Source organism: Nyctereutes procyonoides, unplaced genomic scaffold (genome assembly GCF_905146905.1).
Source record: "Nyctereutes procyonoides isolate TBG_1078 unplaced genomic scaffold, NYPRO_anot_genome, whole genome shotgun sequence".
NCBI lineage: Eukaryota > Metazoa > Chordata > Mammalia > Carnivora > Canidae > Nyctereutes > Nyctereutes procyonoides.
Window position 1 is genome coordinate 61,286,636 of NW_026575046.1, and position 14,546 is coordinate 61,301,181.

At 39.2% G+C, this 14,546-nt stretch overlaps 1 protein-coding gene across 1 annotated transcript in view; it reads left to right on the forward strand.

Annotated features, from left to right (window-relative positions):
• KCNMA1 (potassium calcium-activated channel subfamily M alpha 1) overlaps positions 1-14,546 on the forward strand; it is a 709,595-nt gene that overhangs the window by 674,725 nt on the left and 20,324 nt on the right. Inside the window, 1 exon segment of the mRNA XM_055325743.1 lies at positions 1,421-1,551. Within this exon segment, the coding sequence (XP_055181718.1) occupies positions 1,421-1,551 (131 nt within the window).

Genomic DNA, 14,546 nt, shown 5'->3' on the forward strand with positions numbered 1-14,546 from the left:
ACAGTCTTGTGAGAGCTGCTATTATTTCTCCCATTTTACAGAGAGAGAAGCTAAGGTGCAGAATGACGAGATGCATTGCCTGTACAGTTTGTACACAGCCTAGATTCAAAGCTTACTTGTCAGATCCCACATTTTGCACTTTTACCCACCAGCTGTGATTCAAGTGTTGCTGAGGCAAAGATGTTCCCCCATTAAATTTTTTCTCTGGGGAAACAAGATGGTGTCATTTAGAACTAATTCCATGCCTTGCCTTTTATCCTATTATCATTTATTCTGCTTTATACAATAAACAAGCGAAAGTTGGGGAAAAAGTTATCCAAAAAGTTACTTTCAGGAAACAAAAATTAAAATAATAACTCTAGGAAAGAGAATTCACTCCTGATACATTTAGAAAGGAATCAGAAAAAGGAAACCTCATCTATTCTTTTCCTAAAAGCACCATAATTATTCCAGAAATCACGAGCACTAATCTCCTCCCCCACCACACACTTTCTTTCCTATTACTTGCTCTGCAAAACTGATAATTTCTAAAGCCAAGATGGGAATGGAAATTAATTTGTCACTTAATTTTTAATAAGTTAAAGACATCTCAGTGACACAGCCAATCAGTCTGCACATGCCCGCCGGAGGAGTCCTTGAGGAATCCTCAGATAGAAATGAACTACAGCATCAAATGCTCCTTCTACTTGAGCTGCAGCACATAAAAGATTGAGCTGTTTAGAAGGGGAAAGGGAGAACGTGGGCGTCCCCCATGCAACTCGGAATGCACAGCAAGTCCTTGTCAGCAAGCAGCCAGAGACAGCCAGGATCCATCCCACCTGGGGTTACTGTTCTATCAAACAGGACCTGTCAGTGTGGGCCTGGATTCAAGGCTAGGGACATGAGGCCCTACCCAGGCCAACCCCGGGCAGCCTGTAGGTCCAGCCTACAGGTGAATTCCCTGCTATGCGCCTTTGCTGTGGCTCCTAGTCTACTGCTCTTCGGTCTTAATAAGTCGCTTTCTTTTCCTGTGCCTAAACTTAGCATCCCAGCATGGCTACTCATGGCTACTCATCCTTGAGATGTGTCCATGTCTCAAAGGACTTGGCTACCGAAAAACACCTCAGGGTGTTTTTTGGTCATGATTCTAAAACTATACCAAAGGACTGATCAGCACTGTCCAGCAGTTCTCCAGTGGTCTGCCATGGAGCAAGGCTGCTTGAACTCATTGCTCTCTGGGCTTGGGAAGCTTGAACAATCACATAGGAGCAGTCCATTGAGTCCACTGGCTCCCACCCCCAAGATTCATCTACAGCTTCTCCCATGCTTTTCTTTCCTTTTCAGTGACTTCAGTGTTGCTAAGCCAGTGGCCTGCTCTTTCTCTGGCTTCACTGTTTGTATGTGGTCTTTTGAGCTAATTCTCATTTTACACTTTTTCTAGTGAATGATACTAATGTTCAGTTTTTGGACCAAGACGATGATGACGACCCCGACACAGAACTGTACCTCACGCAGCCATTTGCATGTGGGACAGCATTTGCAGTCAGTGTCCTGGACTCGCTTATGAGTGCGGTGAGTGGGTGCGGGATATGGGAGTAGAGCGCCTCCAACCCCCAACATCGGTGGTCCAAGACTAGAGCATGAACTCTAGGGAAGAGCATGACCACACAGAGCTTGCAATCTAGAAGCAGATACCAACATTAGTCAGACTCTTGTGTAAATAAAAGTTGGATTATGAATTCTTGAAATTGTGAGGAAGATAAGGAAGAGGGGAGATTTTATGGGGAAGAGTAACCCCACCCCTACCCCCAAAGAAGGAAAGCAAATGCAAAGGCCTGGTGGTGAAGGAAACTGATCATCTTAAGGAGGCCAAAGAAAGCCTTTGTAGTTGGGCCATAGTGAGAAAGAAGAGGAGAGGATGAGGCAAGGTTGGACCTATACGACCAAGAAGCCCGTTTTCATGGCTTCAGTTTTTTAAGATCAATGAGGAGGCATTGAAGGATGGTTTTAAGCTGGCAAGTCATGTGATCAGGTGTATGCTTTAAGAGCATCATCTTGGCTGGTGTGTGGAGGATGGCTCTGGAGGCAAGATGGCAGCAGGAAGTCTGAGGCTACTAAAGTTTGGATGAGGATAGGGTTAGCAGGGCTAGAGGGAGATGGGAGCATCTAAGTAGTGTTGGTCAGGAAGACTGATAGGACTTGGGGATAGATTAAATATAAGCAGAAGATGGAAGAGGACAAAATGTGAAGGGTGACTCTTACGTCATAGATAGCCAGGTCACTGAAATATAAGTCCTGGGAGAGGACCATGCATGAGGATCAGGCCTGGCCAGTTCTCTGCTGCCAGGAAGGAATGACGTGGTGGTAAAGAGAGGAAAGTGGGTTATCTGAGGGGTCAAAGGCATCATTAATTTCTTTTATAATTTGATATGTACCAAACAAACAAGGCATTGTTTTTTTTTTTCACTTTTAGGACCAAAAACGAATAACAATTAAAAAGTAGGCACTAGTTCATCGAGCTATCTTAACTGAAAAAAGGCAAAAAGCAGACACTTGAGTAGGTTATAAGTGGGGATTGTGAGGTGCTCCCACTGAGTGTCTTTATTTATCATAGAGAAAAGCCTCTTTATTTTGGAATTCTCAAATTCACCACTTATGAAAATACATACATAAGCTGGATAAAAACTGACCTTTGAGGAATCCATGAAAAAGTTTTATTGAACACATTAAAGCCATAAACATAGCTTAGAGAGTTTTTATACACATACATATCTTAAAGTGCTTAAGAAGGCTATTCTCCTGAATGTGTTAAACAACTGATATGCTAATTATGCATTATTCTTCTCTATTCATTAAAACTAATCCCAGAAGAACTTCTATTTGAGGAAAGAAAAAACATAAAGCTTTTATTTTTTTTTTTTACATAAAGCTTTTAAAGACTAATTTAGGTTACTCTGTTTTCCTGAATGTGGTCCAACTGCAAGCATATCTTATTTAAAAAATTAGAATTATGGATGTAAAAATAATTATGAAACCCTATTCATCTGAATGAAGGTTGACTACTAGGCATCATGCCATATCTTTGCATGATGCCTAGTCAAGAAGGAGAAAAAAAGGTCATTAGACAAGGCACTCCTGGTTTTCCAGGATTTGGGATTTCATTCTGATGGCCTGATGGTTCTGGGCCCAACCATTCTCTACCTGCTAGTGATGTTGGGCCCAGTTTGGGCCAACTCCTTGAGCAAGCCAGAAGGAATGATAGAAGCTACAGGATGTGCTCATACAGTGCCAAACTGTCTGTACTGGTCTTCGGTTTCAAAGGGATTTCTTTAATTCATCTCTTTTAGAAATTTCATTTTACTTCCGATCCTAACTAGAGAGATTACAGAAGACTGATTTCCCTAAAAGGTGATTAAACTGTGGTTTTTTTTTTCAAGAGCTGCAAAATACTCTATTAACATTTTATAAAATCCAAACTTATAAAAATTTGTTTCTATGTATAAGACATTCAGGATATTCCAGGCTGAAATTAGCAAGGCCACTTTTTCATACATGATTAAGAATTTCAAAATGTGAGTGCAGAGCTTTAAGCCAAGCGAGGGCCCCCTTTGAGCATGGACCGTGGGTGACCCCACAGTCTACACACCCATGAAGCCAGCCCTTCATACCAATGAGCCGCTAAAATGGATTTTAAGCAACAAAGAACTTCACCCCTACACAACAGAAGGGACACTCGGTGGCTATGGGGTGGGGCTAGGGGGGCACATCTGGATCTGAGCTGCACAGCTATTTGTCTGTAGCCCCACCACGGAGTCAGTTTTTGGAAACTCAGATGAGAAATCAAAGTGGGTTGGTTTGAAATTTTTAAAAAGCCATCTCTAATCTCCTTTGAAATGCAAACTGAAGTGTCTGGGAGAGAGTGCCTAAAAGCATGTATGGATGCCAAGGGTCTGCCAGCAGCATTCCTTCTGAATTCCAGCCTGGGAAAAAAAAAAAGAGTATCGAGAATCTAGTAACTGTCATTGTAATCATCATTGGCTTCATTTATTGAGGGCCCAGAACTCTGCGAGGCACTTCAGCTACAGTGTCTGATCTTTTGGACAATAATGTGAATAAACCTGAAGCAACACATATTTAACCGATGCGCTGATGAGGACTTTTCAAATCATTAGTCAAAAAGCCCATCCGATTATTCCAGGCCTGGTTTTCCTTGTCTGGGATGAGCAAGTTCCACAGTGAGGTGTTTTTTTTTTTTCTCCCCCACACTCTCTATAAAGAGAGAGAGAGCACAAGCAGGGACAGAGGCAGAGGCAGAGGGAGAAGCAGGCTCCCTGAGCAGGGAGCTCCATGCGAGGCTCGATCCCAGGACCCTGGAATCATGACCTGAGCCAAAGCCTAACCAACTGAGCCACCCAGGCACACCCCCTCAGTGAGGTCTTGAATTGGATCTGGTTCAACAGACTCACTCGAATCTGGGCCTTCAGACAAAAATGTTACCTACGATTTCTTTGCATTCTACCCCAACCCTAATTTATGAAAAACAATGACAACAACAACAAGAGATTACTCAAAAACCAAGGCAGTAACTAGAAGGAACTGAAAAGGTTGGCAGGAATGTAAATTGAGAAATTGAGACTCCTCCAAGCAGCGGGAGCCAGAGGTAAGCTTCCATCTCAGACAGTCGCTTACAAGCAATGTCTCGACGTTCACACACACACCTCCTCAGATGTCCATGATCTGCTTTCTCTAGCCCCAAAATTGCCACTTAATCATGTGTCTAAACGTCCCCTGAATATTGTCCTTCATAACTCAACTCCTGCTGCTTGCTGCTTCATTTGTTAAAGGAACAGTGTTATGATTCGTCATAGGCATTCCTGAACAGATAGGGATGTTGCAGACATGGCCTCGTGGCTTTCTCCTGCTAATCAACAGCAGAGACACATGATCAGAGGGAATAATTATGCTTGTGGGTATCTGCCTCTAGGAAGAGGCTCACAACTAAGGAGTGTATTCAGCAAAAGGTACCAGCCTGCCCCCGCCCCCCCCCTCAGCGCCACCGCCAACACACACACACACGAAAAAGATGAAAGGAAGCCTCTCTGAATTTAGAACTGAAACTGGTGCTCAAGTGTTGGACTTGACTTCCACACCACTACCTCCCTCCCCCCACCCGCAGCCCCAATTTGAGTTGTATCTGGCCCCTCCCTAGGCAGAAAAGTCATGAACTATGAGCCAGACTGCTCGGATGCAGATCCCAGAACCAGCATTTATGGGCGGATACACTTAACTTCTCTGTGCCTCAGTTTTATCATCTTTAAAATTGGGATAATAATAGTACTTACCTCACAGAATTGTCGAGATCCTCAAATGAGTTAAGGCTGTAAAGTGATTAGTGCAGTGCTTCACACATGACAAGCTCGATATTGTATTTATCATTATTGATCATTGCCTTCTTTGGGCGCTGAACTGAATGCCAGGCACTATTTCGATGCCAGGGATTTAGCAGTGAAGAAGAAAGAGGGAGACCTTGGCCCTCATGCTGTTGGAACTTTCATTCTCATGGCCAATAATTATGTAAATGATTATGTAAATCAGTAATGACAGCTACTTATCAGTAGTAGTCAATGAATAATATCAAATGGGCAAAACTGATTTGAGGGTGTGGAGACGTGTGTTAGCCACAGTGGTCAGAGTGAAGTTGTCTTAGCTGAAGACCTGGAAGCTGACACTGAAAAATCAGGAGAGAGCACCTGGGGGTGAGGGTGATCAGCTTTCCACGGCAGGTGCAATATCAGGGCTAAAGCTAAACAGTGGTGCTGAGCTGACTTTGATGGGCCTGAGGCAGTAGCTGAAGGCCATCGTGGTTGAAATGTTGTAGATATAGGTGAGGGACATGCAAGAAGCAGTCAGACAGGCAGAGCTATCGTCCATACTGTGAGTATTCTGAGTACAAAGACCATGTACTGTCAAGTTCTAGGTCTGGGGCTAAACACTTTAGTCTTGGTTAGAAAATGCATGCATCTTCCTTTGGATACCACCAGGATCCTCCTAAGGCCTCTGCTTCCTGTGTGTGTTGGCTGGAAGGACAAACCCATCACTGAGTTGACTCCTGAAGTATTTTTCTGTCCCACACTCCATCCTAGTGCACTCGTTTTAAGAGAAAAAAGGAACAGAAACAGCATGATTTGTTGGCATGAGCACCTGGATTGATATCTGGCTTCTAATGAACCGTCTCTCATAGAAGTCTCAAAATGGCACATTGCAGGCAACACCCATCCTGTAGACAGTTCTGTATTTCCCAAAGTTTTTCATTTTTAACTAGCATTGTTGCCGATATTTTAAACTTTTAAGATTACCCTTAGAATATGGATTTCCAGCTTATTTTGATTGGAGTGACAAAGCAGATTCCCAGATACCCACAAAGCACCCATCGGCTAGAGCTGAGCTGTGCTTCCTTTAACTGGAGTCCACACTGTTTCCTGTTAAATTCTCCCAGGCCTGCTTCACTCACCCCACTGGTCGCCGCCTGTCCATCCCACTGAACCCAACTTGCAGGCCTCCTGCTTCTAATTTTGTGAGCCTGCATGACTATGTTCCAACAACACCCTTGGACTTCTGGCCATGTGCCTGTCCTTTGAATTGGGAGGATGAGCACATGATGTCCACTTTCTTTGGACCCTCCAACTTTTTTGGGACCCCCACCACTGAATTCCCCCAGGAGCCCAAAGAAATTTCAGTATGACCATTTTGTGCCAGGCCTGTCTTTGCTTTGCTCACTACTCCAATGCCCAGGGTGGATATTTGCATGTTCAATGAATTAATATTTCATAACAAAGGCAAGGACTTCTAGGAGACACAATATGGCACTGGCCCATGAATTAGGACATGAATTAGGCCATGAATTAGGACTGGTCTCAGTCCCAGCTCACTGGCAGCCAGTGCATGTCTTTTCCACTGTCTGGGAATCAGTTGGGCCCCACTGTCAATGGGAATGATATCATGTTAGGGTAACTGGGTAAAGACAAAGGTATATGAAAATCTTTCACAGAATCAGCAAATACTTCTTCAGATCCAATGTAACTACAAAGAAGTAGATTTATTATACATGCATGTACATATATATGCGTATGTGTGTATTACATGTTTCTATATTCTATTCTCTAATATCAGAGCTGGTCTCTGTTTGCCAGAAATGACTGAGGCTTATGTTGTAACTGAAGAATGTGACCATCTGGAAGATAGACTCACATGATTCACTCTCTTAATTGTACTTGCTTTTTGGCTAAACCCCAGGAGGGTGTTATGGAGCAGACCAAGTTCGTAGTCAGCCCAAGCTAATCCAGTGCCGTGTTATATAAACAAATGACTCCTTCATGGCCCTCTTCCTTGCACTGCACTCGAGATCCTCATTTCTCCTGCTCACAAGGTGAGAGACGGGCCATGGGCCATCCCGAGGCAGATGAGCTAGCGCCAGTGTCCATGTGGCAAATGGCAGTGTGCTCTGTTGCACCCAGAACATACCCCTGCTGTCACATCAGGCCAAGCAGATCCGGCATTGAGAAAAAAAAAAAATCAAGTCGTTCTCATCCCTCATGAAAGAAAAATACTAAAAATAAAAATCTACACCATGAAAACTAGCAAATCTAAAAAATGGCAGCTATGGCATGGAAAATGACAATTTTAGAGCAATTATAAACGAAAGGCAAAGTGCCATTAAAGTTAAGGCAATGTTATTAAAAGATGTGTTAATTTTCAGTTAAATTTTCTATAAAAGACCAATTAGTTTAAAAGGCTTGACAGCATTAACTGTGAAACATAAGCTCTGGTAATTATACTTTAAAAAAATAAAAAGAGGAAGATGCACCAGTTAGAAACACAGGCGCAGAGGGGCGTCCTCAGAGCAGGCTAGGTGGCAGTGCGGGCTCAGATTTCCCTGTGCTGTCAGGTCCTCTGCCCAGCATCTCTCAGCTTGCACGATGCCTGTTACTCCGTCTACATATGGGATCTGAGAAACGTCAAGGTTCCGAGGCCGAGGAGGCCACACATGTGATCTGGGCCAGCTCTCTGATATGAGAGATGAGAACACCGAAACACAGGGAGGGGGCAACATTTCTGCATTGGTTGCATTGCTAGCCGGTTGTTATTTTTATCAGCTACCATTTATTATTTATTGCACATTAGACGTTACACAGAGCATCTCATTTAACACCATCCTATAAGCTGGCTTGCACTGTGGTTTTTCTTTTGTTCCCATTACATGGTTGAGGAACTCGAGGCAGAGAACAGTCAGGCAACTTTCCCATTGTCAGAGCTGTCGAATGGCAAATCTGGGATTTAAAACCATGCTAGCTGAATTCTGAGGTCAGTGCACATAACCCGGGGTGCCATGGTGTCCTATCTGAAAGAAGGTCTTCCCTGCTGAGGGGTGGAACCCCGACCTTGGTAGTGGGAAGATGGGCTCCCATATTCCTTCACCTACATGCATAGTTCAGGAGGCCAAAGACCGTACTTCCGTATTACAATACTACCTTCAGAAGTTTGCGTGTCTGCCTTCGATTCTAGTGTTTCTGTTAATCCAGAAAAGAACTATGTCCTCTGGGTCAGGTGAGTTGTACAGAAGTTTGTTCTAGCGGGCACATTCTCCATAGGAGTTGTCTGCTATAACTGGTATTGAGGGCCCAGCATCTGTTTGCCGCAGGGTACTGAAACAGCCACTTCCGATGCAGAAAGTTCTGGATTTGTGCTTAGCTGCAGGCCAATCAGTGTATGCTCTGTGAGTGATATCCCAACCACGTGAAGAAATCCGTGCCTTCCATTATACCAGCTAGTTATCCTTTTTCAAAGAAAAGCGTCTTTGTCTTTGCACCACGTCACTCAGATCACAGAGAAACCTTGGTATGAGCTCAGAACACCCCCCCACGAAATGCCCAAAGTTACTTCTCTGCAGCTGAATATTGAGGCAGCAAAATGGGAACAAGAGAGCTCTGCTGACAGACAGATATCACTAGTCTCTGTCCTTGCAGGTGTTGCTGCCTGCAGTGCTGCTCCTTGACGCCCTCATGGGAGAATCAAGGAGAGATATCTAGGGTACAGGTGAGGGGGTGGAGATTTGTGTCCAGGGTTGTGAATGGTTCCAGAGTTGGTCAGGCACCCATGAAACCCTGTGACCTACCCTGAAATTATACCAGTTGATGGGAAGTTTTGAAAGTGACACACTCTTTGAAAAGGATACAATTTCAAGCCAAACCAAGACCTAGGGATTAGTAAATGCTCAATAAATGTCAGCGACGGATTGATCAAAAAGTCTGTGCTGTTACAAGGTGACTGATTTCAACACAGAAGGGGAAACATGTTAAGGTCAAATCCTTGAGATTGGAACAAATTGGACAAAACAATAACCTTTCATGCTAACCTTCTAGACTCATCATTGCAAAGCACAACTTAGACCGTTCTTTTTTTTTTAAATCACTGACTGCTTTCATTAGGAAAGTTATTCAGTGTGGGTTATTTTGAAAACACAGAAGGGTATAAAGAAAAACATTTAAGTGAACCATATTTCTAATACCCAGAGAGAAGCATGATTAATATTTTGGTTTATTTCTTCTCAGATGGATAAATAAACATGGATCATCCAGTTTTAGATCTTGGTTTTTTTGTTTTTTGTTTTTTTCCTTTTAACACTTAGTATTTTATCCAGAGCATTAATCATGTCATATTATTGGGTATCATGATTTGCAGTGCCTCCATAGGACTTCATGCGATTCTAACCTATAGGTATTCCAGAACCTATTTAACTGTTATCTACCTATTATGGGGCATTTTGTTTTAAAAATTTTTTGTTGTAAAAAAATATTTTTTTGTGTGTAACAATAACTAACCCTGTGTTAAACATTATTTTACATAATTTTTGAACAAGAAGCAATTTATGATCTCGAGGCAAACTTACCGGGTTTTTTAACAAATATGAACATTTTTAAAGCTCTTGGTGCATATTGCTGGATTATCTCCTATTACTTCGTGCTGCCCTCACGGGTTTGTAAATGCCATCTCATGAGCTCTAGCAGGCACCGATTATCATTTTCTCTAGGAGGCCCTTTAATTGTGTTCATGATAGTTTCGAAGTATATAACCTTTTAATTTATATGTGATCATGTAAATGTATATTTTGTTTTGTGAATTATTCTATAGTTTTTATGCTTAAAAAGTGCCTGCTGACCAAGAGAATTATCAGGTATCCTGAGATCACTTAAATATTCAGCTATATTCTCATCAGGTTCTTTGTGGCTACATTTTATTTTATTTTTTTTTGCCTCTAACTATTTTATAACACTTGCTTCCTTTCTTTGGCTGAGTTTTATTGAGATATAATTGACTTATAACACTATGTACATTTAAGGTATATAGTGTAATGATTTGGTTTATGTATATATTAAGAAATGATTGCCGCAGTAGGGTTAGTTGACACATTCATCACCTCAAATAGCTGCATTTGTGTGTGTGTGTGTGTGTGTGTGTGAGAGAGAGAGAGACAGAGAGAGAGAGAGAGAGAGAGAGAGAGAGAGAGGACTTTTAAAATCTCTTAGCAACTTTTAAGTATATAATGCAGTATTGTTAACTGCACTGACCCTGCCATACATTACATCTTCAGAACCGATTCATCTTATAACTGGAAGCTGGTATCCTTTAACCACTTGTTTGCTCCATGCCCAACATCCAAGCCCCTGGCAACCACCAATCTCTTCTCTGTAACTGTAGGATCAGGGTTTTTTTTGTTTTGTTTTGTGTGTGTGTGTGTGTTTGTTTTTTTTTTGTTTGTTTGTTTTTTAGGTTTCACATATAAGTGAGATTATACAATATTCATATTTCTCTCCTGGACTTATTTCACTGAACATAATGCTTTCAGGATTCATCCATGTTGTTGCAAATGGCAGGATTTCTTTCTTTTTATGGCTGGGTAGTATTCCATTGTATATGTATACCACATTTTCTTTATCTACTCCTCTGTCAATGGGCACTTAAGTTGTTTGCAACTCTTGGCTATTGTAAAAAGTTCTGCAGTGAGCGTGGGAATGCAGCTGTATCTTTGAGAGAGTGATTTTGTGTCCTTCAGACATACCAAAAAGGGGAATTACTGGATGATATCGTAGTTCTATTTGTAATTTTTGAGGAACAATCATACTGTTTTCCATAGTGGCTGCACCAATTTACATTCCCTACCACAGTGCACAGTGGTTTCCTTTTCTCCTCATCCCCATCAACATGTATTATTTCTTGCCTTTTTGACAATGGTCATAATTAGCAGGTGTGAGGTAATAGTTCATTGTGGTTTTGATTTGCATTTTCCTGATGATCAGTGATGTTGAGCACCTTTTCATGTACCTGTTGGCCATTTGATCATCTTCTTTGGAAAAAAGTCTATTCAGTTCCTTGGCCCATTTTGAATGGCACTTGGGTGTGTCTGGTGTTTGCTACTGAATTATATGAATTTCATTCATTTCCTTTTTTAGAAATTTAATAAATATATCTTCAGTCAAAAAATATAGAAAATAAATAAAATTATAGGAAAAAATTGAAATCAATCAGAAGTCTATCATCAAGAGTTAATCACCAAGTAAAAGTTTGAGGTATTAAGTATAATAATTTTCACAAAAATAAACCTATATCAGCTGAGTTCTGCACTTTTTTTTTTTAGCTCTGCACTTTTAACATGAATTTTATATCATGTTTTTTTTTTGGATCTTGCCTTTTTGCATATTTTATGATATCATATAATTGTTACAGTGCCATTAAATATTCTCTGAAAACATAATATTAATATCTGGACAATGTAAGTAATATAAGTGTATCATGATTTATTTAATCATTACCATATTGTTGAAGAATTTTTTCCAGATAGCCAGTTACCCCTAAATCATTTGTACAATAAACATTTTTTCCCTATGGTGTATGATGCTTTCCTTATCATATGAAAGAACAGATCAGCAAACTTTTTTTGTAAAGGACCAAATGGTGAATATTTTAGTTTTTTGAGAGCCATACAGACTCCATTGAAAGTACTTAACTTCCGTTATTATAGCACAAAAACCTATTTATAAACAAATGAGTATGTCTGCATCCCGATAAAAATTTATTTAAGATAACAAGTGGCAGGCTGGATTTGGCCCAAGGGCCAGATTTGGCCCAAGGGCCAAGTCCTGTATTTTACAAAGAACTACTCCACTATTGTTCTCAGTAATCTATTCTGGTTGAGCTTCTCTCATTTTTACTATTGTCTACAATGTTTAGTTATGAAATATCTAATATTTATAATAGTACCTGGGAGCCTGGAAGGACAATTTCATAAACTGTTTATGGAGGAAATTTAGCATATTTGTATCAAGTTTTTTAAAAGTCCAGTTGAAAAAAAAAAAAAAGTTCAGTTGAGGGGCACCTGGGTGGCTCAGTCAGTTAAGCTTCCTGACTTGATTTTGGCTCAGGTCTTTATCTCAGAATCATGAGATAGAGAGCCCCTTGTGGAGCCCCATGTCTGGCTCTGGGCTAAGCATGGAGCCTGTGTAGAGTCTCTCTGCCCATCTGCCACCCCCAACCCCCACTCGAACATGCTATACATTAATTAATTAATTAATTAATTAATTAATTAAAATAAAATAACACAAAATAAATTCAAAAGTCCAGTTGAATCTGTGATTAGGCATATATCAAACATAAAAATCTTTTACCAGAAAATATGACATTATAACATCCACTTTACATGTTAAGGAACATGACATTTTTCTTTTTTTATTTTTTTCCTAATTATCTTCTATGTCTGTGGATAATCATTACTTTGCTTTCCCTTGAACAGTATCTGTTCTTATGCATGACCAGGAACTATGAATTAAAGAGAGCTTCCAGAATAGGAGTGTTAATTCTTAAACACATAGGACACTATATTCTCTTTCTTATTTCTAATTTTATTTTTTAGTTATGTTTGTCACAATCTCGTTCATTTTTTTGAAGAATTATTTCTTGTATTTGTCAATTCAATAAATATCCTTTTGTGATTTCATTAATTGATGCTTTATTATTGCATCCCTCTGCTTTTCTAAGATAAAAAAGAACAATAAAAGACAATTCTTTTAATGCTTAGCATTATTTATTACGATTCTTTTGTGCTTAATAAGAAAATCATTTAAGGCTCTGAATTTGTTTCTGTAGCTTTGGCCTCAATCCATGACATTTTTATATGCCATTTTTCAAATAGTTAATTCTTAAATACTCTATATTCTAAGTTTGATTTCCATCTTGACCTGCAGTTAGGTTTTAGAATACCCTTCTTTTAAACTTGGAGATGTTGGGATATTTATTCTATTTCTACTATTATCTTAATTTTCTAAATGCACTCTAGAGCTTATACCTTGAGCTTATACTTTGAGCCATTGATTATTATTTGGTAATTATTGTTTGAAAGCTATCTAAAAATGTTGCAAAGTTTAGCACACATCTACTAAATCGCTTTTATTATATCTTTAATTTTCGCATAGTTTGGTCTGTTTAAGCTATGGTAGCTAGAAACACAGTGATATTTTACATATCACCCTCAGCACATTTTATGCTCATTGCTAATTAGTTTTACTTTCTATATTTCAGTTGTATTATTTTGTGCATAAATAGGTTATATCTTTATTGTAAATTTTAACTATCAATACAAAGCTAACTTGCTTAATGTAATATTTAAATTTTTTCCCTTGAAATATAGTTTTCTATGCCTGTTTTGTTTTGCTTTTTCCTATTTCTCTCTGAAAATATCAGAGTCTGATTTTCATTTTGACTTTTGAATAAGTCTAAGAACCTTTGCGATTGAATAAAATCCCTTAGCTCATTTATGTTTAGTTATTAACATATAATGCAATAATTTTGCATTACAGTTTATACATGCCTCTATAATTGTGTCTTTTAGTATCCATCTTTGGGTATACAGGCTATATTTTTGTATGCTTATTTTCTCTAGTGTTGTGTAAACTATATTCTATTTTTTATTCCATTTAGTGTTTACCATTCTATAAATATGTTTGAAAGTATATTTTTTAAGCATTATTATCTAGAAAAATTTAGTTCTTGAGTCTTCCTTCTATAAGATGGAGGAATTTACATGCCTTTATATCCTCCTTCTCTCTCCTACCTCATTTTTCTGACATCTAAAAATAAATTAATATTACTATTAACAAATAATTTTGTGTCATTTTTTTATTTCAAGAATTACTTCTGACATTTGCATTTAGTTTAGTAGTAAAATATACAACCATCTCTTAAACTCCATGTTTTGGTATATTTCACCAATATTTTTAAAAATTTGCTCATTTATTAATTTCTAAAAGTTTAAAATGATCTCAAGGATACCAATTTCTGTTCCTGAGTATTTTTTTAAAGAAGTAAATCAATAAATACTTAGGTACACAGAGATTCAAAAATATTTCTGTTTTTTTAAAAATATTTCTATTGCCTTCACAAATGATTGTTAACCTAGATGCACGTAGAATTATTGGAATAAATGTGTCCTTTCAAAACTCAGTTGATATTGTTCTTAA